Source organism: Nerophis ophidion, linkage group LG28 (assembly GCF_033978795.1).
Source record: "Nerophis ophidion isolate RoL-2023_Sa linkage group LG28, RoL_Noph_v1.0, whole genome shotgun sequence".
Taxonomy (NCBI): domain Eukaryota; kingdom Metazoa; phylum Chordata; class Actinopteri; order Syngnathiformes; family Syngnathidae; genus Nerophis; species Nerophis ophidion.
Genome location: NC_084638.1, coordinates 31904306 through 31931712, shown reverse-complemented (window position 1 = coordinate 31931712; position 27407 = coordinate 31904306). Strand labels below are relative to the sequence as shown.

General features: G+C 40.5%; 1 protein-coding gene across 1 annotated transcript; it reads left to right on the top strand.

Annotated features, from left to right (window-relative positions):
* The first annotated feature begins 1408 nt into the window (after positions 1-1408).
* On the top strand, positions 1409-15167 carry LOC133545562 (uncharacterized). Its single transcript, XM_061891266.1, has 4 exons — positions 1409-2016; positions 2099-2146; positions 14819-14944; positions 15039-15167. The coding sequence occupies exons 1-3, from the start codon at positions 1452-1454 to the stop codon at positions 14929-14931; spliced, it is 726 nt and encodes a 241-aa protein (XP_061747250.1). The 5' UTR covers positions 1409-1451; the 3' UTR covers positions 14932-14944; positions 15039-15167.
* Positions 15168-27407: the final 12240 nt, after the last annotated feature.

The following is a 27407-nucleotide window of genomic DNA, read 5'->3' as shown; positions in this document are numbered from 1 at the left end:
ACAGCAAGATATAGCGACATAAGCTCGGATTCAGACTCGGATTTCAGCGGCTTAAGCGATTCAACAGATTACGCATGTATTGAAACAGATGGTTGGAGTATGAAAGTATTGAAGAAGAAACTGAACCTATTGAGCGAATAGCTATTGACGCTATTCATAGCCATAGCATGGCCGAATAGCTGCGTTAGCATCGCCGGTAAAATGTGCGGACCAAACGATCAGGACTTTCGCATCTTGTGACACTGGAGCAACTTAAATCCTTCGATTGGTAAGTGTTTTTTTTTCGCATTAAATGTGGGTGGAAGGAAACGTAATATAGTTGCAAATGCATCTGCAGGTTATCCATACATCTCTGTGGCATGTCTGCTTTAGCACCGCCGGTAAATAGCATGTTAGCATCGATTAGCGTAGCATGTTAGCATCGATTAGCTGGCAGTCAACATCAACAAAACTCACCTTTGTGATTTCGTTGACTTTATAGTTGCAAATGCATCTGCAGGTTATTCATACATCTCTGTGCCATGTCTGCTTTAGCACCGCCGGTAAATAGCATGTTAGCATTGATTAGCTGGCAGTCACGCCGCGACCAATTATGTCTGATTAGCACATAAGTCAACAACATCAACAAAACTCACCTTTGTGATTTCGTTGACTTTATCGTTGCAAATGCATCTGCAGGTTATCCATACATCTCTGTGCCATGTCTGTCACTTTCGTATCTTCGAGCCAGTTGTGCAACTTGAATCCCTCCCTGTTAGTGTTGTTACACCCTCCGACAACACACCGACGAGGCATGATGTTTCCAAGGTTCCAAAAAATAATCGAAAATAACAGTGCTGAGACCCGGTGTTTGCAATGTGTTCGAGGAAATGAAAATGGCGGCTGTATCACCTCGGTGACGTCACGTTCTGACGTCATCGCAAAAAGAGCGATAAAAACAGAAAGGTGTTTAATTCGCCAAAATACACCCATTTAAAGGTCCTCTCCAAGGTTCTCATAGTCATCATTGTCACTGGCGTCCCACTGGGTGTGAGTTCTCCTTGCCCTTATGTGGGTTCTTCCGAGGATGTCGTAGTCGTAGTGGTTTGTACAGTCCTTTGAGACATTTGTGATTTAGGGCTATATAAATAAACATTGATTGATTGATTGATGTTGAGCAACTTCCACATGTTTAAAGTCTTCCTTAAAAAAGGGAAGCAGGCACACATATACAGCAGAATGTGGGGCATTTTTACAGACTAAATATTGTGTCAGAAAAACACAAACTCAGTGTCATGTTCAACATCAGAAATTACAGTATGATTTGTGTGTGTGTGTGTGTGTGTGTGTGTGTGTGTGTGTGTGTGTGTGTGTGTGTGTGTGTGTGTGTGTTTGTGTGTTTGTGTGTGTGTGTGTGCGAGATGAAGAAAGGGACCGGACTCCTCGCCCAGTTGGAGTTAAAAGATACCCATATGGAGTTGCAAATGGCCCAAATGGAGTTGCAAAAGGCCCACATGAAGGAGGAAAAGGCTGCACGACTCAGCCAAATAGACACTGAGATGGAGACTCAAAAGGCTGCAGAAATCTTGTGGATGAATAAAGTACTGGCCGTATTCAGCGACCTGTATGACAAGGAAAAGGCCACAGCCCTCGCCCTGCTAGAGATAGAAATAGAGAAGAAAAAGGCCGCAGCCCTCGCCCAGACAGCGATAAATATGGAAATGGAAAGGGCCTCACGCCTAGCCCTGTTCGAGACCCAGATGCGGCAGAAAAAGGCCTCACGCTTCGCCCAGATCGAGGCCCAGATGGGACAGGAAAAGGCCTCACGCCTCGCCCAGATGAGGACCCACATGGAGCAGCAAAAGGCCGCACGTTTCCTCGACCACGAGAAGGAAAAGGTCGCACGCCTCGCCTTAATCAAGAACAAGTCGGAGGAGGAAAAGGCCGCAAAACTTGCCCTAATGGAGAAGCGAGAGGCCGCATACCTCGCCCAGATGGCGATTGAGGATGCAAAACACAAAGATATAAAAAAAAAATGTAAGGAAGGTAGATTCTACCATCTAACATGATAATATTGTTTTTAAGTTTATTGTTTTTAAGTTTAAGCCTTCTCTTGCAGTGGAGTTCTTGTGGAAAAATAAATTCGAGCAGGGGCTCAAGAAAAAAGGTATGAGAAGTCAACATCAGCTCCTTGAGTAGCCTGATATATGTAACTTATATTTCTGTATCTTACCTTAACTGTGTATCTTACCTTCTCGGAAACTTGTGTTTCTGTATTTTACCTTTAAAGGCCTACTGAAATGAGATTTTCTTATTTAAACGGGGATAGCAGGTCCATTCTATGTGTCATACTTGATCATTTTGCGATATTGCCATATTTTTGCTGATACGATTTAGTAGAGAACCTCGACGATAAAGTTCGCAACTTTTGGTCGCTAATAAAAAAGCCTTGCCTTTACCGGAAGTAGCAGACGATGTGCGCGTGAAGTCCCGGGTTGTAGAGCTCCTCACATCCTCACATTGTTTATAATGTGAGCCTCCAGCAGCAAGAGCTATTCTGACCGAGAAAGCGACAATTTCCCCATTAATTTGAGCGAGGATGAAAGATTCGTGGATTAGGAAAGTTAGAGTGAAGTGCAAAAAAAAAGAAAAGGCGACAGCTCCAGGCGGCGACAGTAGGACCGTTTCAGATGTAATTAGACAAATTTACTAAAATAATTCTGGAAGATCCCTTATCTGCATATTGTTTTAATAGTGTTTTAGTGAGATTGTAAAGTCATACCTGAAAGTCGGATGGCTGCGGTGAACGCCAGTGTCTCTCAGAGAAGCCAATGAAGGAGCCAAGATCACAGCTGCCTTTTTGGGCTGCAGAAGGAAGTCGCATAACTCACTGAAGTCTCCGGTAAGAGCCAACTTAATATCACAAATTTCCCATCCAAAAACTTGCTGGTTGACGTAGAGAAACATGTTCGCTTGACCGCTCTGTGTTGAAGCTTCACAACAAACAAAGAACACAGGCTGTGTTTCGGTGCTAAAGGCAGCTGCAATCCACCGCTTTCCACCAACAGCATTATTCTTTATAGTCTCCATTATTAATTGAACAAACTGCAAAAGATTCAGCAACACAGATGTCCAAATTACTGTGTAATTATGCGATGAAAAGAGACGACTTTTAGCCGTGTGTGGTGCTGGGCTAATGTCAAGTTCTTCAGGTTTTTTTTTTTGCAGCCGTGCCCAAACTTGAAAGGGCCAGTGGGACTCAAAAAGGACACAAAGGGACAACTCAATCTTCTTTCCTTGTGATTTATTGATATTTGATTTGAAGCAGTCAAATAAACTGGGTTTCGGCGTAAATGAATGGATGAAATGAATGAATAGTCGAATAGTCGGAGGTTAAATAGTAGAATAGTTGATTAGTGGTGGGTTGATTAGCTGAATTGTAGAATAGCCGATTAGTGGGATAGTAGGATAGGCGATTAGGGCGATTAGTTTGATAACCTAAATCAAACAGAAAATAAAAGAACACATTAGTGTTTCATAAACATACATCAAAATAAATGCTTTGCTTTCTTTTTAAATCAATCCAAACACAATTCATTTCCACTGATAGGGACTAAGTTTAAGAATAAACTTAAACATTTCCAATAATATGAATGAAATTAAATTCAAACAATCCAAGAATAAACTTAAACATCACTGATAACTTTCAAATTTACTTTCAGTCAACTTAAACAATGTGTAAACATCAGTGAAATTATCTCATTTAAACATTTTCTTCCGTGAAATTATTTTCTTTAAACATTCCCCTCAGTCCAAACAAACACTTCTTTCCTTTGGTTTTGTCACTAGTTGCGTCTTCTGAGTCCACACAAGAGCTGTCTTCCTTCCTGTCAGCAGCATGTCAAAAGGGCTGACTGACTGAAGCTCAAACATTTTACGCATGTGCTCTGAGCAGGTGAACAGGTGAACTCAATCAAGCCAATCTGGTGGAAGCAGGTGGAGATGTTCAGCCCTCAGCTCTCACTGTTGCCCCTTCAGGCCTGGAGTGTGCTCTGCAAATCAGTGGTGTTTTTTTTTCTGCTCTGTCTTTTGACTTGACACCTCCCACTTGACCTCTTGGTTGTTTAAACCCAAGGAGGTCACACCATCATCTGTTCGGGCAAGTTTACCTTCAGTTTGCTGATGTTCTTGTTCTTCAACTGGTATTAAAACAATGGTCCGTCTGACGTCTCTGTGAAGAATGGTGGCCGGGATTTGACTTGAGCGCTGCTTTCCCTTCTTTGCAGCAGGTTTTGTAGAGGAGACTGGGTAGCTGGGAAAAGTCCTGATGTGCACATCTCTCACGATGCCCTTGCTGTCAGCGTTTACTTTGGTCACTCTGGCAAGCCGGTATTGTGCCCTTAGGGCGTTCTGGTCAGCCATCCAGACAACATCTCCAACAGCCACATTTCTGTGGGCAGTGTGCCACTTGGATCTCACAAAGAGGTTAGGTCCAGCAAGCTGACTCCACTTCTTCCAGAATCAGTCAACTTCTGTTTGTATGGCCTTCAGTATCTTGTAGGGGTAGCCTTCAAACTGAAGCTAGCTGGATCTCCTTTGGGTCCAGCCCGTCCAAGCAGAAGTGAATTTGGACTGATGTATTCCACATAGTCTTCCCGGCTTTGGGTCCTGGCGTCAATGGGTCTCTCATTGGCAAGGTTGGAGGCTAAATACAAAAAAGTTTGGAACTCACTCCATGTGAAGACACCTTCACCTCCCAGATTGTGCAGGGCCCATTTCACAGTGCGCACCACCGCCTCTGCAGCTCCATTCCTGTGAGGTGAGTCTGTGGGGTGGCTTTTCCAGTTCCATTCTGTGCCATTCCTGGAGGCTTCACTCTCAATATTTTACTTTTCCAGCTGGTTAAGGAACAAATAGAGCTCTTTAAGTTTTTCCCAGGATCTGGCCACAGCTTTTTTGGGTGCCCTCTCAGTGCTGTGAACCGCTGGTAGGCCAGCAGGAAGCCTTCAGCTGACTGGTCACTGACAACATCAGTGTGTATGGCTCTGGAACCCATGCAGCAGAAGACTATTCCCCAGACTTTGAGTTTCACTTTCTTTCTCACCTCATCCTTCACTTCATAAGGTCCAAAGAGGTCCACTGTTGTGTACTGAAAGGGATTAGCTGGTGTTATACGCTCAGGTGGAAGGTCACTCATGATTTGCTGGCATCTTTTCACTCTGGCTTTTCTGCATGCAACACAGTTGTTCACAATCTTTTGAGCCACTTTACAACCTTTTACCACCCATGCTATTTTCCTCATCCGAAGGAGTGTTCCTGCAATCTCTTCATGGTTAGCATTGTGTGCTTCTTGGGCAAGGAGAGTGGATACCCACGCATCATACGGTATGATTGGCACTGCTGATTTTTCTTCATTAAAAATCTGACATCTTCCTCCACAGAGCAGAAGTCCAGTCTGTTCCTCTCTGAACACAGAAAGTCTATTCAATGTGGTGTCCTGAAAGGTTATGCCTTCTTGGGCTGCAAGAAAAAGATCCCTGAGCACATCTTCACACTCGATGGCAGTGAGTACTGCTTGCTTGCACATGTGTGGTAATGTTTGCTAACATTTTAGCTTACTTGAGGCTGAGCGTTTGATCAGAGCTCGCCACTTCCTGACTGCTCTCCATACCCAGGCAATGACTCGGATCAGCTTGGTCAGGCTGCTGAATACCTTTATGTCCAGGATTCTTTGCACAGCAGAACCAGCAGGTGGTCTTTGGATTTGGATCTTGGACTCTAGTTCACAAGAACTGTGGTCATTTCTAACATGAGTAGGTCTTGGAGTTTTTTCTGCAATAGATGGGACATCACTGTAGTTTCTCTTTGCCTGTGCTCTGGTTACCACTGCTGTGAAAGACTTCCTTTGAAGCTTGTCAATGCTCGCTTTGGCATTCGCAGCAACCTCTTTGGCTGACTTTGTCGGCCACTCATCCACAGGGTGTTTTAGAAACTCTGGTCCCTCCTGCCACACAGATTCTTTTTTTTAGGTCCTCTGGTGATGCTCCTCTTGTTATGAGATCAGCGATATTCAGGTCTCCTGGAATCCATCTCCAATCTTCACTAGACGTGGACTTCTGGATCTCTCCAATTCTGTTTGCGAAGAATGTCTGATATCCATAGCTCTCTCTTTGGATTGGTCCCAGGACAGTTTGACTGTCCAGCAGATGGAGCCAACATTCCATTTCCATCCGACTGTGTCTCTCAATATACCTTCTGAGCCGTGTAGCAAAGACAGCACCACAGATCTCAGCTTTCACTGCCTCTCCTTTCTGGTCGATGGGTGTGAGCTTGGCTTTGGACTCTGTCAGTCTGACTTGAATGCCTTCTTCAGTCTCCCATCTGAGGTACACCACAGCTTCATAGCCTCTGTCACTTCCATCAGAGAAGGTTATTCCCCAGGGTTTTCCAATCTGATTGGCTGGTGTGAGGCTTCTGTGGAAGGTTATTTGGCTGAGGCGCGTGTATTCCTCAAACAGTGAGATAGCTTCTTCTCTCAACTTTCCAGGCAAAGGTTTGTCCCAGGTGTCTCTGGTCAGAGCTTTGCTCCCAACTGCTTCTTGAAAAGCTTTCCTGACAAGAATGGCACCTTTCTGCTTAGCAGGTGTGACAAGACCTATTGGGTCGTACAGGCTAGCTACCTGGCTAAGCAGTTGTCTTCTTGTCAGTGGATCTGGAGTTTTTCCTCTCACCTCTTCCACCAGGAGATTTTGGCCCATTCTCATCTTCTTCTTCCTTCTTGAGAAATGGATGGAGGTCATGAGGTAGAGTCTGTCATTTCCAACAAGGTATCCAACACCAAGGGCTTTGTTTTCATCTTCACTCATCTGATTTGGGAGAAAGAGGATCCTGTCTGATGAGGATTTTGGCTCTCTTGCTTCAGATTCCCGCCTCCCACTTTGGCCTGAGAAAGAACCCGCCTGACTTTAGGATTTCCTCCACTCTTCTTGTGTTTTCCTTTAGGTGTTCCAGGTCATTATGGGATGTCAACAGATCATCAACATACGCGTCGCGTCCTCTTCCGCGATCCTGCATTCCTCTTTCAGGTGAGCAAACATGGGCAGCTTGGCTGTCTCTCTCATGGCAAGTTGTGCGATGCACCCTGCTGGTCGATCACCGATGTTGACTCTGGTGATGGCATATTCTTCAATTTCCCCATCCTCAGTGTCTCTCCAGAGGAATCTGTGGAGGTGCATCTCCAGGTCTTCTAGCCACACAGAATTATAAATTTTTTTAATGTCACCAAGAGCAGCATGGACTCCTCTTCTAAACCTGAGTAGAACTGCTCGGATGGGATTGAGGACATCAGGCCCTTTCAGCAGGAGATCATTCATGCTGCTTCCTTGGAACCTCTGGCTGCTGTTCCATACCAATCGCACAGGTGTTGTAACTGAATGTGGGTTTGGCGCCACCAAGTGGCTGACGTACCACACTGGTCCTTGCCAGCCGGCAATGGTCTCTTTGGTGAGTTTCTTTGCCGCTTTCCTTGCCACCATCTCATGGACTTGAGCTGTGTATGCCACTCGCCACTCTGGTTCTTTCTTGAGCTGTTTCTCTGTTCGCAGGAAAGTGGCCAGAACTGCACTCCTGTTGTTGGGCAGCGAGGTTGGATATTCAATCCAGGGATATTTCATGTCCCAGTGTGGTTCGTCACTATGTGCATCTGCTTTGACATAAGTGAGGCCTTTCCTTATGATTTCCAGCTCTTTTTCCTCTTTTAGAGTCATCTCTTTTCTTCCTGGTTGACAGTTACCGCACCGGCATCCCCCACACTTGGGTTCGCAGGCGGCTCCAATGCTGTCCCATTTCCACCAGTCTTAAGAACTCTCTGCCAGATGTCATCTTGGTTTCAGCAATTTCCTGATATTTCACTGCTGTAGTTCTCATTGACCGGGCAAAGTGTGTTTTGGATCTATGCATAGCCACATCCACTTCTTCAAAGAGGTTTGGATGTGCTCCTCCAACAGTCATTCCTAATGTACTTTCCCAAAGGACCAGGTCCCCAATTACCTTTAATCTTTGTGGAGCGAGTCTTCCTTCACGGTGGCTGATGAGAAGCTCAATATGCTTTGGTCTCTTCAGATCCTCTAGGTTGATGTCTGGAAAGAACTTCCTGATTTGGTGAGATTTGATTTCACTGTGCACTTTGGCAATTTCATCCAAGCCATAGCATACAAGCTCGTGAGCTCTCTCCGTGCCTGTGGGCGTCTTCACTCTCACCTTTAGTAAATATCTTCGGGTCTTTACCTTCATGGTCATTCCTCCAACTCCTTGGACAACAAGGGTGACCTTTTCATTTTGCAGGTCGAGTCTTCTGGCAGCTCTGTGAGTGATGTAGTTGGTGTCCGATGCCAGGTCAATGAGGGTTCGAATTTTCTGTCCTGCATTGCTAGTTAGTTCCAACAGCATCAGAATTACTGGTAACTCACGTGTATTTGCATCCATCACTCCAGGTTGGATCTTTCCAGCACAGTAGGTCTTCACAGCCACATTGGTGAATGCCTTCCTGAACTTTTCAGCCATCTCTGGGGTGAGCTCAGACATCAGCTCTTCTTGCTCCTCGGTAAGCACTTGTCTTCTGACGTTGGGTCTTCCTCCTTTCCCGGATTCTCTTCTTTTGGGGTCTCCCTTTAGGCAAAGAAAGAAATGATGGCCTGAGGAATTCCTGCAGTCCCTGTTCCTGCACAGGTAAGTATCTGTACACTCCTCCTCCTCTTCATGACAATTTAGGCACCTTTTGCATGCTCCTATCTTTTCCACAGCTTTCACTTTGTCGCCAGGGTTCAGTTCTTTGAACCGCTTGCAAAAGAAGAGATTCTCCTGGTGCCTTTCATCTCCACAGACAACGCATCCGGCTTTCCCTGTGAATCTGGTCGAGGCAAACTTGTTTTCCATGTAAGTAGGTTTCTTCTCAGACCTTTCACTTACACCAAGCTGCTCTAGCCTCTCCAGGCTTTCTTCTTGGGTCTTCAGGAATTTGAGGAGGCTGTCGAAGTGATTGTCTGCCGTCACTTTGCTTCTTGGGTTGACCATTAATATGAGCCAGTCCCTCTTTATGTTATCCGGCAGCTTACTTTCTATTGACTTGATCACAAGAGGGTTTTTGATGGCGCCGATGTTTCCCAGGACTGTCAGGTCATCCAGGGCCTTTTCCACCTTTTGAATCAAGTCAATCACTTTCCTTGACTTTAAAGCAGGAATCTTCTCCAGTTCTTCAACTATTTCCTTGCCATACCTGTTTTCAAGCACTCTGAACATGTCTTCTGCATCTTTGTATGTTGACAGGCGTAGTTCTCTGCTTATCCGCTCATCAAGACTGTCCAGGAGCTGAAACTTCTTCACTTCAATGGAGCCGGTCGGTTCTCCCTGTCTTTGCAGTTTCTCCCAGTCGCTACGCCATTGATGGAAGTTCCTTTTGCATCCATGGAACCTGGGTAGACTGGTGGGTTTGATTTTCAGCACTGGCTGTGGAGTTGGTTGGAGCTGGGGTTCACTTCCTCTTCTTCCTTCCTCTGCACTTCTTTGTGCTGTTAGGAATTCGGCCCTTCTGGCCTCGAGGACATTGCTGAGCGCCCTCAGGTCCTTAACTCTGCCTTCCAGCCTTGGCCTTTGGTCATCTGGGATCCACCTTTCCCACTCAGTCACGCTTGTGATTGCATCTTTGACCGATGATTTTACTCCAATCCACTGCAGCTCATATCCGTCTCTGTTGATTGCAGTCACAGGCATTCCCCGGAGATCTTCACTGGCGGTCCCTGCCTCATTTATTGCAGAGTTGACTTCGTCCTCACCATATCTCGACCAAAGGTTGTGCTGAACTTTTTTCCGGACTTCATCCAGTCTTGCTTCACACTCATCTGTGGTTTTTTGTATGTCTTTTTGCTGCTGCATATCCAGTTTCATTTCTTCATTTTCATCAGACTTCGCCTCGATGTCCACCAGTAGGCCGGTCTCGTAGTCATCGTTTGCTTCACCAACATCCCTCGCCAGATTGGAAAGCTTGCAGAACTCTTCTTGTAGTTCCTTCTTTATCAAGCTACCTGCAGCCCTGCTGAGGTAGTTGGCTTGCTTGGTGAAGAAACTTTTGGCTACGGTCCTTTCTTGCTTCAGTTGCTTGACTGTTTTCCCAAGAGCTTCACTTGCCATGGTGCAGTTTTAAGTTATACCTCCCTTTGCGACAGCAGTTTCTTTGACTCCAGGCCGCTAATCCTCGTCTTCACTGCCACGCAGGATGGTTATCAACTGTCAAGTTCTTCAGGTTTTGTTTTTTGCAGCCGTGCCCAAACTTGAAAGGGCCAGTGGGACTCAAAAAGGACACAAAGGGACAACTCAATCTTCTTTCCTTGTGATTTATTGATATTTGATTTGAAGCAGTCAAATAAACTGAGTTTCGGCGTAAATGAATGGATGAAAGGAATGAATAGTCGAATAGTCGGTAGTTAAATAGTAGAATAGTTGATTAGTGGTGGGTTGATTAGCTGAATTGTAGAATAGCCGATTAGTGGGATAGTAGGATAGGCGATTAGGGCGATTAGTTTGATAACCTAAATCAAACAGAAAATAAAAGAACACATTAGTGTTTCATAAACATACATCAAAATAAATGCTTTGCTTTCTTTTTAAATCAATCCAAACACAATTCATTTCCACTGATAGGGACTAAGTTTAAGAATAAACTTAAACATTTCCAATAATATGAATGAAATTAAATTCAAACAATCCAAGAATAAACTTAAACATCACTGATAACTTTTAAATTGACTTTCAGTCAACTTAAACAATGTGTAAACATCCGTGAAATTATCTCATTTAAACATTTTCTTCCGTGAAATTATTTTCTTTAAACATTCCCCTCAGTCCAAACAAACACTTCTTTCCTTTGGTTTTGTCACTAGTTGCGTCTTCTGAGTCCACACAAGAGCTGTCTTCCTTCCTGTCAGCAGCATGTCAAAAGGGCTGACTGACTGAAGCTCAAACATTTTACGCATGTGCTCTGAGCAGGTGAACAGGTGAACTCAATCAAGCCAATCTGGTGGAAGCAGGTGGAGATGTTCAGCCCTCAGCTCTCACTGTTGCCCCTTCAGGCCTGGAGTGTGCTCTGCAAATCAGTGGTGTTTTTTTTCTGCTCTGTCTTTTGACTTGACAGCTAATATGTCCGCTATAACCCGAGACGTCACAAACACGCGTCATCATTCCGCGAGTAGTAAACTAAAAAGGCCGTATTGGCATGTGTTGCAATGTTAATATTTCATCATTGATATATAAACTATCAGACTGCGTGGTTGGTAGTAGTGGCTTTCAGTAGGCCTTTAAAGGCCTCCTGAAATGAGATTTTCTTATTTAAACGGGGATAGCAGGTCCATTCTATGTGTCATACTTGATCATTTCGCGATATTGCCATATTTTTGCTGAAAGGATTTAGTAGAGAAAATCGACGATAAAATGGTACTCACCGGAAGTCGCAGAAGATGACGTCACATGTTGATGGCTCCTCACATATCACATTGATTTTAACGGGAGTCTCCAACAAAAACAGTTTTTCGGACCGAGAAAACGACAATTTCCCCATTAATTTGAGCGAGGATGAAAGATTCGTGTTTGAGGATATTGATAGCGACGGACTAGAAAAAAAAAAAACGCGATAGCATTGGGACGTATTCCGATATTTTTAAAGACATTTACTAGGATAATTCTGGGAAATGCCTTATTTTTCTATTGTGTTGCTAGTGTTTTAGTGAGTTAAATAGTACCTTAAAGTCGGAGGGGTGTGGCCACGGCCGGGTGTTGACGCCCAGTGTCTCAGGCGAGTCGACGGCAGCTCTCCCGTCCAAAGGCAATTTTGGTCAAAACTGAGCTGATAATAATTTTGGAGTTACTAGGTGATATGCTTTACAAAAGTGTATGCGATATTGTAATTTGTTCCGTAAGTAAGCTGTTACGCGCATGGCAGGACCTAGCAACTACCACATAACCGCGTAGATACAACAGAAACACCTAGTATCTCAAGGGACCAATCGGAGCTTCTTTCTCAGTCGCCTTATTGTCTTTAATGAGATATTTGCACGAATGGGGCCCGGCGGTCAACCTGATTATGTGATATTATGGCACCAGGGGATATTTGGAAGATTGGCCCAGGACGTTGCAAGCACCTTCATTAAATGTATTGTTCTTGATTCTTCCCCTTGCATACTCTTTTGGCCAGATAACTGTGGAGGTCAAAATAAAAACTGGACACTTGCCCAATGCGCAAACGCAGAATGGGGCCCACCCGAGATTGTGATAAAATATCCAGAGAAAGGGCACACATTCATGAGAGCAGATTCAATCCATGGCTCAATCGGCAAGAAAATGAAAGCTCAAGAAAACATCTATACGTTTGATGACTTTGTTGATCTTTGTGAGACAGCATCAAGAAAGATTGGTTTTCTCAAAATCAGCTAGAAGTGAGTTACTACGTTTTGCCTTTGGATGGGAGCGCTATGGACGACACAAGCTCAGCTTTTATCCGGTAAGAACTGACTTTTTAACCACAAACCTGCTGGTTGACATTCGGTCTGGATCCATGTCTGCTTGACCGCGCCGTGATCCGTAGTAAATTTTCATCTCCGGGAATTTTAAACAAGGAATCACCATGTGTTTGTGTGGCTAAAGGCTAAAGCTTCCCAACTCCATCTTTCTACTGTGACTTCTTCAATATTAATTGAACAAATTGCAAAAGATTCAGCAACACAGATGTCCAAAATACTGTCTAATTATGCCGTTAAAGCAAACGACTTTTAGCTGTGTGTGTGCGTAGCGTTCACACTTCCTAAAACCCTGTGACGTCACGCGTACACGTCATCATTACACGACGTTTCTAAGACGAAACTCCCGGGAAATTTAAAATTGTAATTTAGTCAAATAAAAAAGCCGTATTGGCATGTGTTGCAATGTCATCATTGATATATAAACTATCAGTAATAGTCAGTGTTAATTTTCGTCATAGTCATCGTCATCCTTTTTTTTCTGACTAAAACGAGGGAATAACTAAATAAAAAATAATTTACATGGATTAAGACGATGACGAGGTGTATTGACATATTCGTCAACGAGACGAAAATGTCTGCCAGAGACGAAATCCAATCGGAACTCATTTCGTTAGGAAGAGGCGGGAGGAGTTGGGGAGAGAACCAATCAGAGCGACGTGGTAAGGAAGTTACGTAAACGTAGTTTGCGTTTGAGAATGCGTTGCAGAAGACAACATGTCAACGCCGGGGAGGAAGAGGAGAGAGGACATATGGGGAAATTTTATATTTGACGTCAAAGATAACAAGACGCAGTGTAAGAAATGCAGCGCGAGGATTAGGGGGAAAAACACAACAAACTTGAAGCGACATTTACAGTCCAATCACCCCGAAATCCACACACAGGAAAGCGTTTTCCACAACATACAACTCACTCGACGTTATCCCGTTTATTACACGGCTTACTCGTGAAATACTAAATTTGAGACATGATTTTCATCAAAATACGACTTGTATCGGTGATTTTTCCGCTGTTTTGGGAAAATTTACATATTACCCTTTAGTCGACTAAATCTACTGTAGTTTTCGTCGAATATAATCTTATGATATTTCGTCGACTAAAACTAAAACAATTTAAATAACTATAAATCATGACTAAAACTAAATTACATTTTAGTCAAAAGACCATGACTAAATCAAATTTTGCTGTCAAAATTAACACTGGTAGTAGTGGGTTTCAGTAGGCCTTTAACTAACTTGTATTTCTATTTCTTACCTAACACAACTTTGAAAGTGCCGACAGCCGCCCGTGAGTAATTCTTTTCATACTCCATCCATCCATCCATCCATCTTCTTCCGTTTATCCGAGGTCGGGTTGCGGGGGCAACAGCCTAAGCAGGGAAACCCAGACTTCCCTCTCCCCAGCCACTTCGTCTAGCTCTTCCCGGGGGATCCCTAGGCGTTCCCAGGCCAGCCGGGAGACATAGTCTTCCCAACGTGTCCTGGGTCTTCCCTGTGGCCTCCTACCGGTTGGACGTGCCCTAAACACCTTCCTAGGGAGGCGTTCGGGTGGCATCCTGACTAGATGCCCGAACCACCTCATCTGGCTCCTCTCGATGTGAAGGAGCAGCGGCTTTACTTTGAGTTCCTCCCGGATGGCAGAGCTTCTCACCCTATCTCTAAGGGAGAGACCCGCCACACGGCGGAGGAAACTCATTTCGGCCACCTGTACCCGTGATCTGATCATTTCGGTCATGACCCAAAGCTCATGACCATAGGTGAGGATGGGAACGTAAATCGACCGGTAAATTGAGAGCTTTGCCTTCCGGCTCAGCTCCTTCACCACAACGGATCGGTACAACGTCCGCATTACTGAAGACGCCGCACCGATCCGCCTGTCGATCCCACGATCCACTCTTCCCCCACTCGTGAACAAGACTCCTAGGTACTTGAACTCCTCCACTTGGGGCAGGGTCTCCCGCCCCAACCCGGAGATGGCATTCCACCCTTTTCCGGGCGAGAACCATGGACTCGGACTTGGAGGTGCTGATTCTCTTTCCGGTCGTGCGAACCAATCCAGTGAGAGCTGAAGATCCCGGTCAGATGAAGCCATCAGGACCACATCATCTGCAAAAAGCAGAGACCTAATCCTGCGGTCACCAAACCGGAACCCCTTAACGCCTTGACTGCGCCTAGAAATTCTGTCCATAAAAGTTATGAACAGAATCGGTGACAAGGCTATCCTTCTTTTCATACTCTTCAAACATTTTTTTGTGATAACTTTTTGTTCTCCACAGCTCAAGTTCCCACAGCTCAAGTTCCCAGAGAGCGCGAGACAGATGATCCTGGCGAAGGCACCAGCCAGGACACGGGCGATAAGATGCCGCCGCCCAAAAAGCCCAAAAATTAGACGTCCAAATCAGGTAGCAGCAGGATTAACACACAAAACTCTACTGAGGCATTCACATATTTGTGTACATCTCACTCATTCTGATTGTCCTCGTTTTTTTTTTTCAGGGCCCGTAAGTTATCTTGTCGTGGTTTTACCAGTCCGGCCCACTTGGGAGTACATTTTTCCCCATGTGGCCCCCCATTTAAAATGAGTTCGACACCCTTTGACGCGACTTTCTTGGCCACTTCAGGCGGACAGCAGCAGCAAGTAGTTCTGCTGGGATTTATTAATAAATTGAGTAATTGAACAAGAGATAAAATTGTTTGTATCCTTTGTGATATGCAAGCATGTTCATACTTTCCAACCCTTCCGGATTTTCCGGGAGACTCCCGAAGTTCAGCGTCTCTCCCGAAAACCTCCCGGGACAAATATTGTCCCAAAAATCTCCCGATTTCACGCCCCCTCCAGCTCCAAGCGGACCTGAGTGAGGACAGCCTTTTTTCACGTCCGCTTTCCCACAATATAAACAGCGTTCTTTCCCCAATCACTTATTCTATACGAGGCGTCCGGCATACCGCCGATGAGCATCGTGCAGATGGAGAAGATCTTCTCGGGGTCTTGTTGGCGCACACGTTGCCAAAGCCGACGCCGGTCAGGCTGCTGAGGGTGAAGTAGAGGGCGGCGATGTACGAGCTGCGCACCGACGGGCCGCCGACCGTGTTGTTGTTGATGTAGGACAGTGGTCCCCAACCACGCGGACAGATTGGTCGCACAAAAAAAAAATAAAAAAAATATATATATATATTAGAGATGCGCAGATAGGCAATTATATCATCCGCAACCGCATCACCAAAGTCGTCATCAACCCGCCGTCCACCTGAACCAACATTTAATCAGAACCGCAACCGCCCGCCACCCGCCCGCTGAAATACATCAGAGGTCGGCCACCTTTTCCACTCACAGAGCTATTTAAACCTGTTTCACAGAGTAATGAAGACAATGGGAGCAGCTAACGTTCTCGCGAATATCCAATGGCGTTCATCCTGTTGACAAGAATATGGGCGTGCTGTGAAGCCATTGCCTTTGACACCTTCATCAACATGTACAAACCGATTGCTAGTCCGGCAACATGTTGTGTGCAGCTTCCGCAATCAAACGTACAAGATTGAAAGGCATACTGGGTGATACAGAGTACACTGACGGTTGTGATATAAACAACTTTAACACTTACTAATATGCGCCACACTGTGAAGCCCACACCAAACAAGATTGACAAACACATTTTGGGAGAACATCCTCACAATAACACAACATAAACGCAACACAACAAATACCCAGAATCCTTCGTATCCGTGAGACTTCCTGAATATATTTTACACCCCCACCCCCCCAACCCTGCCCACCTTACCGACTCACGGAGGGGGGGGGGGCTGGGTTTGCTGCTAGCGGGGTGTATAAAATAGTCAGGAATTGTCATGGATACAAAGGATTCTGGGTATTTGTTGTGTTTCGTTTATGTTGTGTTACTGGGAGGATGTTCTCCCGAAATGTGTTTGTCAATCTTGTTTGGTGTGGCTTCACAGCGTGGCGCATATTACTAAGAGTGTTAAAATTGTTTATATCACAACCATTGGTGTACTCTGTGTCACCCAGTATGCCTTGCAGTCGTGTGCGTGTTGCTGCGGAAGCCACACACATGATGTTGCTGGACTGACAAGCAGATCGTGTATGATGTAGAAGGCGACAAAGCCAATGGCTTCATAGCACGCCCTAATACTTATTATCTGGGTGACTGCTGGCAGTCATTCTAGAGAATATTAGCGTCTCCTATTGACTTCTTCGCTTTGTGACACAGGTCTTAAATGGCTCTTCGAATGGTAAAGGATACCGATCCCAGAACCATGTTTATCAAATATTTCCGGATGGTTTAACCGCCACCCGACCGAATCTAACTAAAATCTATTTTTTCGTCATGTCACCCGCCCAACCCGCGGTTTATCCGCGGACTCCGGGGATGAGACCGCAAACCGCGCATCTCTAATATATATATATATATATATATATTTTTTTTTTTAAATTTTATTTAATCAACATAAAAAACACAACAAATTATATATCAATATAGATCAATACAGTCTGCAGGGATACAGTCCGTAAGCACACATGATTGTATTTCTTTATGAAAAAAATTTAAATAAAATACCAACCCCTCCGTCCCGGTCCGTGGGACAAATTTTTAAGCGTTGACCGGTCCGCAGTTAGAAAAAGGTTGGGGACCACCGACGTAGGGCATCTCCAGGCGTTTGCCCAGCTCATGGAGCCATCCTTGGGGAAGAGACAGGGTGACAAGAACTTAATCATCCAGATTAGAGATAAATTGTATTAATATGTTTATCTTACCTAAAAATAAATATATTAATTTTCAAAACAAAACCACTGAATACATTTTTACTATATTTTGCTAACAACATCAAAAGTAATTGTATTTCTATTTATATTTTTTCTGACTCCTAATTACATCCAGCCATATAATTATACATTAAAATAAACAATTTGAAATAATTTTAAGTGATCATAAATATTCATTTAAAATTACCATATTTAATTATTAAAATAATTGCTTGTTTATCAACAACTTCAGCATTTTATTCATTACATTTTGAAGCTCTCAGAAGCCAAGTTGTGTTGTATTCCTTAAGATTTACTTATGCAAGTTTGAAGTATCAATTATCTAAACAGTTTTGTTTGCATATTTTCAGGATATGCAAACAACTGTTTCATGAGGGAACCCCTCATGAAACAGTTCTGTAGAGATGTAGTCTTGTGATTTTTCCCTCACGGACATATATTGCGCTCTACCATTGTATCGAGCACTATTCTCTGGATAATCTCAGACATATATATATATATATATATATATATATATATATACCGTATTTCCTTGAATTGCCGCCGGGGGAGCTAATTAATTTAAAACCTCTTCTCACTCCTGCGCTTACCAAAGGCATGCGGTAAAAAATAAGCATGCGCAAATTATTTTTAAACTTCTTCTCACTCCGCCACTTACCAAAGGTATGCAGTAAAAATTTGAGTGTGATGTAAGTTTGGACCTTAAATCCTACTGAATAGCTCTTAATCTTCTTCCCTTTATGCGATTTCAAATTAGCGGTATTGAAATCAGCCTCCTCCATTTTGAAAATGATGTCAGGGGAAGTGTCACTCGTGACGTCACGTGTTTGACCAGGCGGTAATACTAAGCATGCGCTAATTATTTTGGGAAGCGAGTTTGACCCGGCAGTAATTCAAGGCAGGCGCATACTATATGCCCTGCGGCAATTCAAGGAAATACGGTATATATATATATATGTCTGAGATTATCCAAAGAATAGTGCTCGATACAATGGTAGAGCGCGATATATGTCCGTGTGGGAAAAATCACAGGACAACATCTCTACAGAACTGTTTCATGAGGGGTTCCCTCAATCGTCAGGAGATTATATACTGTATATATATATAGCTAGAATTAACTGAAAGTATATATATATATATATATATATATATATATCTATATATAACAACATATATATATATATATATATAAATGTCTTAATTGGATTATCTAAAGAATAGTGCTATACCGTGGTGGAGCGCAATATGTATGTGTGGGAAAAATCACAAGACTATTTCATCTCTACAGAACTGTTTCATGAGGGGTTCCCTCAATCATCAGGAGATTTGAGGGAACCCTCATGAAACAGTTCTGTAGAGATGAAATAGTCTTGTGATTTTTCCCACACATATATATATATAGATAGATATGAAATACTTGACTTGGTGAATCTGTGAATCTAGAGGTAAATATACTCCTCCCCTCTTAACCACGCCCCCAAACACTCCCCGCCCCCACCTCCTGAAATCGGAGGTCTCAAGGGTGGCAAGTATGACCCCAGGTGGCCCTTGGCAAAGGCCTAGTACCTGACTGCCCCCCTAGCCAAGGATACGGTGAAGACCTCAACGGCAGGAGAAGGATGCAGCAGAAAAAGGTCCCCAGTCGTCTTGGACTCCATGCCACTGGACCCTGACCCGATTCTGTTAAGGATTCTGTCTGTGCACCAGTGTCCCCACGTTAAGTCACGCATAGGCATCCTCTATAAAGGGATACACCCCTACCAGAAGGATAGTCATACTCGTTCGAGTGACCGCCGATGATGAAAGTCAAGCACTTAGGGGACTGTTTCTACAATTGTGAAAGAATGGGCCGCTCTCAAGAGCTCAGTGATTTCCAGCGTGGAACTGTCATAGGATGCCACCTGTGCAACAAATCCTGTCGTGAAATTTCCTCGCTACTAAATATACCAAAGTCAACTGTCTGCTTTATAATAAGAAAATGGAAGAGTCTGGGAAGAACAGCAACTCAGCCACGAAGTGGTAAGCCGTGTAAACCTACAGATAGCATGAAGCTCACAAAGCTATGCAAGTGTTGCTAATCTAGCATGATGTTAAAATGTGATTTTAGTATAGCTTAAATAGCTATGCTAGTGTTGGTAACTTCTCATGATGTTAAAGTATGATGTTAGCATGTAACTCACATAGCTATGCTAGTGTTGCTTCTTAGGATTAACTCGCTGGAATTAAAAGACAATATAACATACATCTATAAATGTGGATGCATATGCAAAATTGCAATATATCTGTAGAGTTTTCTATTTATGTCTGAGCTAATGCAAAAAAAAGTTGTTCTTATCTGTACTGTAAAGTTCAAATTTGGATGACAATAAAAAGGAAGTCTAATACTATTAAGTTAAAGTGTAATGTTAGGATAAAGGACACATAGCTATGCTAGTGTGCTAACTTAGCATGATTTTAAAATAGGCTGACAATATTCTGAAATCCAAAAAAGAGGACACATACAGTGGGGCAAAAAGTATTTAGTCAGCCAGCGATTGTGCAAGTTCTGCCCCTTAAAATGATGACAGAGGTCTGTAATGTTCAGCATAGGTACACTTCAACTGTAAGAGACAGAATGTAAAAAAAAAATCCAGGAATTCACATTGTAGGAATTTTAAAATAATTTATATGTAAATTGTGGTGGAAAATAAGTATTTGGTCAACCATTCAAAACACTGATGGAAGGAGGTTTTGGCTCAAAATCTCACGATACATGGCCCCATTCATTCTTTCCTTAACACCGATCAATGGTCCTGTCCCCTTAGCAGAAAAACAGCCCCAAAGCATGATGTTTCCACCCCCATGCCTCACAGTAGGTATGGTGTTCTTGGGATGCAACTCTGTATTCTTCCTCCAATAGCGACGAGTTGAGTTTATACCAAAATGGATACATGGATGATACAGCAGAGGATTTGGAGAATGTCATGTGGTCAGATGAAACCAAAATAGAAACTCAACTCGTGTTTGGAAACATCAGTGTGCTAACATCAGCACTCGCCATAAAACATAGTAAAGTTCCTGAATGTACCTAAATGTATTCTATTTTAGTAAACATGTCTTTACGCTTATACTTATTCATTTGTGTAATTACGTTTTCCATGTATCCCGTATCGGGTTTGTGTCACGTTTCGATCTTGATTAGGAAGTTGTCCTTCATGTATTCATTTTGCAAGAAAACACAAAGCTTTCAGTTTCATATGATTGTGGATATGATAGATGCATCACTACTTTGGTTGCTGTTGATTGGTCAACAGAGAATTGTGCCTTGTCGTAACACTTAGAATCGACTGTTATGCTGACCTGGAGTATTTGTTTGGATGACACAAACACACACCTATGCACGCATGCACAAACACACGGTTGTGCAGTGAATTAATCAGGCTTTGGTTGACAAAGATTACGTTTAAACCCTGATTACGAGTTCAGCTATGCGTTTTTCTGAGACATTAATGACCCCAAAAAGGCTTAAAAATGGGTTAGAGTTTTTATATTCATACTTTTTATTTGGGATTTATGCCATCTCTATATGTGACAGGATCTTTTTGCTGGGTTTAAAAACCTGATGAAAAAACACACAACTTGTCAAAGATTATGTATATATGACAGGATTTTTTTGCTGGGTTTAAACATCTGCTGAAAAAGAAACACAACTTGTCAAAGATCTTGTATATATGACAGGATCTTTTTGCTGGGTTTAAAAACCTGCTGAAAAAATAACACAACTTGTCAAAGATCTTGTATATATGACAGGATATGTTTGCTACTTTTAAAAACCTGCTGAAAAAAAATAACACAACTTGTCAAAGATCTTGTATATATGACAGTATCTTTTTGCAGGGTTTAAAAATCTGCTGAAAAAAATGACACAACTTGTCAAAGATCTTGTATAAATGACAGGATATTTTTGCTAGTTTTGAAAACCTGCTGAAAAAACAACAAAACTTGTCAAGATCTTGTATATATGACAGGATCTTTTTGCTGGGTTTAAACACCTGCTGAACAAATAACACAACTTGTCAAAGATCTTGTATATATGACAAGATATTTTTGTGAGGTTTGAAAACCTGCTGATAAACTAACACGACTTGTCAAAGATCTTGTATGTATGACAGGATAGTTTTGCTAGTTTTAAAAACCTGATGAAAAAACACACAACTTGTCAAAGATCTTGTATATATATGACAGGATATTTTTGTTGGTTTTAAAAACCTGATGAAAAAACACACAACTTGTCAAAGATTATGTATATATGACAGGATTTTTTTTGCTGGGTTCAAAAATCTGCTGAAAAAATAACAACTTGTCAAAGATCTTGTATATATGACAAGATATTTTAGCGGGATTTAAAAATCTGCTGAAAAAACAACAAAACTTTTCAAAGATCTTGTATATATGACAGGATCTTTTTGCTGGGTTTAAACACCTGCTGAACAAATAACACAACTTGTCAAAGATCTTGTATATATGACAAGATATTTTTGTGAGGTTTGAAAACCTGCTGATAAACTAACACAACTTGTCAAAGATCTTGTATATATGACAGGATAGTTTTGCTAGTTTTAAAAACCTGATGAAAAAACACACAACTTGTCAAAGATCATGTATATATGACAGGATTTTTTTTGCTGGGTTTAAAAACCTGATGAAAAAATAACACAACTTGTCAAAGATCTTGTATATATGACAGGATAGTTTTGTTGGTTTTAAAAACCTGATGAAAAAATAACACAACTTGTCAAAGATCATGTATATATGACAGGATATTTTTGTTGGTTTTAAAAACCTGATGAAAAAATAACACAACTTGTCAAAGATCTTGTATATATGACAGGATAGTTTTGCTGGGTTTAAAAACCTGATGAAAAAACACACAACTTGTCAAAGATCTTGTATATATGACAGGATAGTTTTGCTAGTTTTAAAAACCTGATGAAAAAACACAACTTGTCAAAGATCTTGTATATATGACAGGATTTTTTTTGCTGGGTTTAAAAACCTGATGAAAAAATAACACAACTTGTCAAAGATCTTGTATATATGACAGGATATTTTTGTTGGTTTTAAAAACCTGATGAAAAAATAACACAACTTGTCAAAGATCTTGTATATATGACAGGATAGTTTTGCTGGGTTTAAAAACCTGATGAAAAAACACAACTTGTCAAAGATCTTGTATATATGACAGGATATTTTTTGCTGGGTTTAAAAACCTGATGAAAAAATAACACAACTTGTCAAAGATCTTGTATATATGACAGGATATTTTTGTTGGTTTTAAACACCTGCTGAACAAATAACACAACTTGTCAAATATCTTGTATATATGACAAGATATTTTTGTGAGGTTTGAAAACCTGCTGATAAACTAACACAACTTGTCAAAGATCTTGTATATATGACAGGATAGTTTTGCTAGTTTTAAAAACCTGATGAAAAAACACACAACTTGTCAAAGATCATGTATATATGACAGGATTTTTTTTGCTGGGTTTAAAAACCTGATGAAAAAATAACACAACTTGTCAAAGATCTTGTATATATGACAGGATATTTTTGTTGGTTTTAAAAACCTGATGAAAAAATAACACAACTTGTCAAAGATCTTGTATATATGACAGGATAGTTTTGCTGGGTTTAAAAACCTGATGAAAAAACACACAACTTGTCAAAGATTATGTATATATGACAGGATAGTTTTTGCTGGGTTTAAAAACCAGATGAAAAAATAACACAACTTGTCAAAGATCTTGTATATATGACAGGATATTTTTGTTGGTTTTAAAAACCTGATGAAAAAATAACACAACTTGTCAAAGATCTTGTATAAATGACAGGATATTTTTGTTGGTTTTAAAAACCTGATGAAAAAACACACAACTTGTCAAAGATTATGTATATATTGTTGTGATCCACATATTGTTGCTTATTGTTCCATTGTTGTATCACTCTGTTGTTTGACGTCTTTATTTCCTGTTTAGTGTCACCATGGTAGCTCATTAGTTCACCTGCCACTTATTATCCACGCACACCTGTTTCTTCTAATCAACTCCCTTATTTAAGCTGGCCCCTTTTCGTTATTCTTTCTGGGACTCTAATTTACCTTCGAGCAACATTCATGACTGTCTGCTACACGTATGTATATTCTCGCTAGCTTTTCACGCTAAGCCTTTGTTTTGTTCCAGCTCTCACGCTGATTGTTTTTCCTTTTTGTGTGCCTTCGTGCCAAGTATAGTTTTTCTGTCTGACGGTCTGTCACTTGCTTTCTGTTGGTTTTTCGTGTTTTGTGCTTTGTTTCCTGTTCAGTGCTCTTATTTTGTTGTACTTCCTGTTCACTCAGCTGAGCACTGTTTTTCTCTCACTTGCTGTTGATTGGCAGCGGTCCTCAGCTGCTGTCAATCAACATAGGTCTATTTATGTTTCACTCGAGCACTCCTCAGTGCTCGAAGTTAAAACCATGTTGGGAACATCTCCATGCAAGACTGCTTTCTGTTTATATCTTTTACTTTGATGAAATTAAAATCATCTTACCTGCTTTCTGCTCTCCTGGATTCTTGCATACTTGAGGTCACACAACTGCAGCCATGCCAAGTCCTAACATTCTGTTTTCTATTCCTAGCTTTTATGCTAACGCCCTTGGTTTATTTTGTCTGTTAGCTCCAGTGTTTTTGTTCACAGCCTGCTTTTGTTAAGTTTAATAAATCATTTAAACTTACCGTTGCTGTGTTCATGTCGACGCATCCACGAAGGGACAAATTTGGCATCACTATGCCAACCAGTCGTAACATATATGACAGGATTTTTTTGCAGGGTTTAAACATCTGCTGAAAAAAAAACACAACTTGTCAAAGATCTTGTATATATGACAAGATATTTTTGCGGGGTTTAAAAACCTGCTGAAAAAATAACACAACTTGTCAAAGATCTTGTATATATGACAAGATATTTTTGCGGGGTTTAAAAACCTGCTGAAAAAATAACACAACTTGTCAAAGATCTTTTATATATGACAAGATATTTTTGCGGGGTTTAAAAACCTGCTGAAAAAATAACACAACTTGTCAAAGATCTTTTATATATGACAAGATATTTTTGCGGGGTTTAAAAGTCTGCTGAAAAAATAACACAACTTGTCAAAGATCTTTTATATATGACAAGATATTTTTGCGGGGTTTAAAAACCTGCTGAAAAAATAACACAACTTGTCAAAGATCTTTTATATATGACAAGATATTTTTGCGGGGTTTAAAAGTCTGCTGAAAAAATAACACAACTTGTCAAAGATCTTTTATATATGACAAGATATTTTTGCGGGGTTTAAAAACCTGTTGAAAAAATAACACAACTTGTCAAAGATCTTTTATATATGACAAGATATTTTTGCGGGGTTTAAAAGTCTGCTGAAAAAATAACACAACTTGTCAAAGATCTTTTATATATGACAAGATATTTTTGCGGGGTTTAAAAACCTGCTGAAAAAATAACACAACTTGTCAAAGATCTTTTATATATGACAAGATATTTTTGCGGGGTTTAAAAACCTGCTGAAAAAATAACACAACTTGTCAAAGATCTTTTATATATGACAAGATATTTTTGCGGGGTTTAAAAACCTGCTGAAAAACTAACACAACTTGTTAAAGATCTTGTATATATGACAAGATATTTTTGCTAGTTTTGAAAACCTGCTGGAAAAATAACAAAACTTGTCAAACATCTTGTTTATAGGACAGGATATTTTTGCAGGGTTTAAAAATCTGCTGAAAAAAATAACTCAACTTGTCAAAGATTGTGTATATATGACAATCTTTTAGCTGGGTTTAAAAATCTGCTCAAAAAATAACACAACATTTCAAAGATCTTGTTTATTTGACAACATATTTTTGCTGGGTTTAAAAATCTGCAGAAAAAAATAACACAACTTGTCAAAGATCTTGTAAATATGACAGGATATTTTTGCGGGGTTTAAAAGTCCGCTGAAAAAATAACACAACTTGCCAAAGATCTTGTATATATGACAACATATTTTTTTATGGTTTAAAAACCTGCTGAAAAACTAACATAACTTGTCAAAGATCTTGTATAAATGACAGGATTTTTTTGCTGGGTTTAAACATCTGCTTAAAAAAAAACACAACTTGTCAAAGATCTTGTATATATGACAAGATATTTTTGCAGGGTTCAAAAATCTGCTGAAAAAAAATAACACAACTTATCAAAGATCTTGTATATATGACAATATATTTTAGCGGGGTTTAAAAATCTGCTGAAAAAATAACACAACTTGTCAAAGATCTTGTATATATGACAACATATTTTTTTATGGTTTAAAAACCTGCTGAAAAACTAACATAACTTGTCAAAGATCTTGTATATATGACAGGATTTTTTTGCTGGGTTTAAACATCTGCTTAAAAAAAAACACAACTTGTCAAAGATCTTGTATATATGACAAGATATTTTTGCGGGGTTTAAAAACCTGCTGAAAAAATAACACAACTTGTCAAAGATCTTGTATATATGACAAGATATTTTTGCGGGGTTTAAAAACCTGCTGAAAAAATAACACAACTTGTCAAAGATCTTTTATATATGACAAGATATTTTTGCGGGGTTTAAAAACCTGCTGAAAAAATAACACAACTTGTCAAAGATCTTTTATATATGACAAGATATTTTTGCGGGGTTTAAAAACCTGCTGAAAAAATAACACAACTTGTCAAAGATCTTTTATATATGACAAGATATTTTTGCGGGGTTTAAAAACCTGCTGAAAAACTAACACAACTTGTTAAAGATCTTGTATAAATGACAGGATATTTTTGCTAGTTTTGAAAACCTGCTGGAAAAATAACAAAACTTGTCAAACATCTTGTTTATAGGACAGGATATTTTTGCAGGGTTTAAAAATCTGCTGAAAAACTAACACAACTTGTCAAAGATCTTGTTTATATGACAGGATATTTTTGCGGGGTTTAAAAGTCCGCTGAAAAAATAACACAACTTGCCAAAGATCTTGTATATATGACAACATATTTTTTTATGGTTTAAAAACCTGCTGAAAAACTAACATAACTTGTCAAAGATCTTGTATAAATGACAGGATTTTTTTGCTGGGTTTAAACATCTGCTTAAAAAAAAACACAACTTGTCAAAGATCTTGTATATATGACAAGATATTTTTGCAGGGTTCAAAAATCTGCTGAAAAAAAATAACACAACTTATCAAAGATCTTGTATATATGACAGGATTTTTTTGCTGGGTTTAAACATCTGCTTAAAAAAAAACACAACTTGTCAAAGATCTTGTATATATGACAGGATATTTTTGCGGGGTTTAAAAACCTGCTGAAAAAATAACACAACTTGTCAAAGATCTTGTATATATGACAATATATTTTTGCGGGGTTTAAAAACCTCCTGAAAAACTAACACAACTTGTTAAAGATCTTGTATAAATGACAGGATATTTTTGCTAGTTTTGAAAACCTGCTGGAAAAATAACAAAACTTGTCAAACATCTTGTTTATAGGACAGGATATTTTTGCAGGGTTTAAACATCTGCTGAAAAAAATAACTCAACTTGTCAAAGATTGTGTATATATATGACAATCTTTTAGCTGGGTTTAAAAATCTGCTCAAAAAATAACACAACATTTCAAAGATCTTGTTTATTTGACAACATATTTTTGCTGGGTTTAAAAATCTGCAGAAAAAAATAACACAACTTGTCAAAGATCTTGTAAATATGACAACATATTTTTTTATGGTTTAAAAACCTGCTGAAAAACTAACATAACTTGTCAAAGATCTTGTATAAATGACAGGATAGTTTTGCTAGTTTTGAAAACCTGCTGGAAAAATAACACAACTTGTCAAATATCTTGATTATATGCCAAGACAATTTTGCGGGGTTTAAAAATCTGCTGAAAAAAATAAAACACAACTTGTCAAAGATCTTGTATATATGACAGGATCTTTTTGCTGGGTTTAAACGCCTGCTGAAAAACTAACACAACTTGTCAAAGATCTTGTATATATGACAAGAT

Coding starts and splice junctions, on each gene's coding strand:
- LOC133545562 (XM_061891266.1), top strand. CDS start 1,452: ATGGAGTTGCAAATGGCCCAAATGGAGTTGCAAAAGGCCCACATGAAG. Junction 2,017..2,098: donor CAAAGATATAAAAAAAAAAT/GTAAGGAAGGTA, acceptor CTTCTCTTGCAG/TGGAGTTCTTGTGGAAAAAT. Junction 2,147..14,818: donor GCAGGGGCTCAAGAAAAAAG/GTATGAGAAGTC, acceptor TGTTCTCCACAG/CTCAAGTTCCCACAGCTCAA.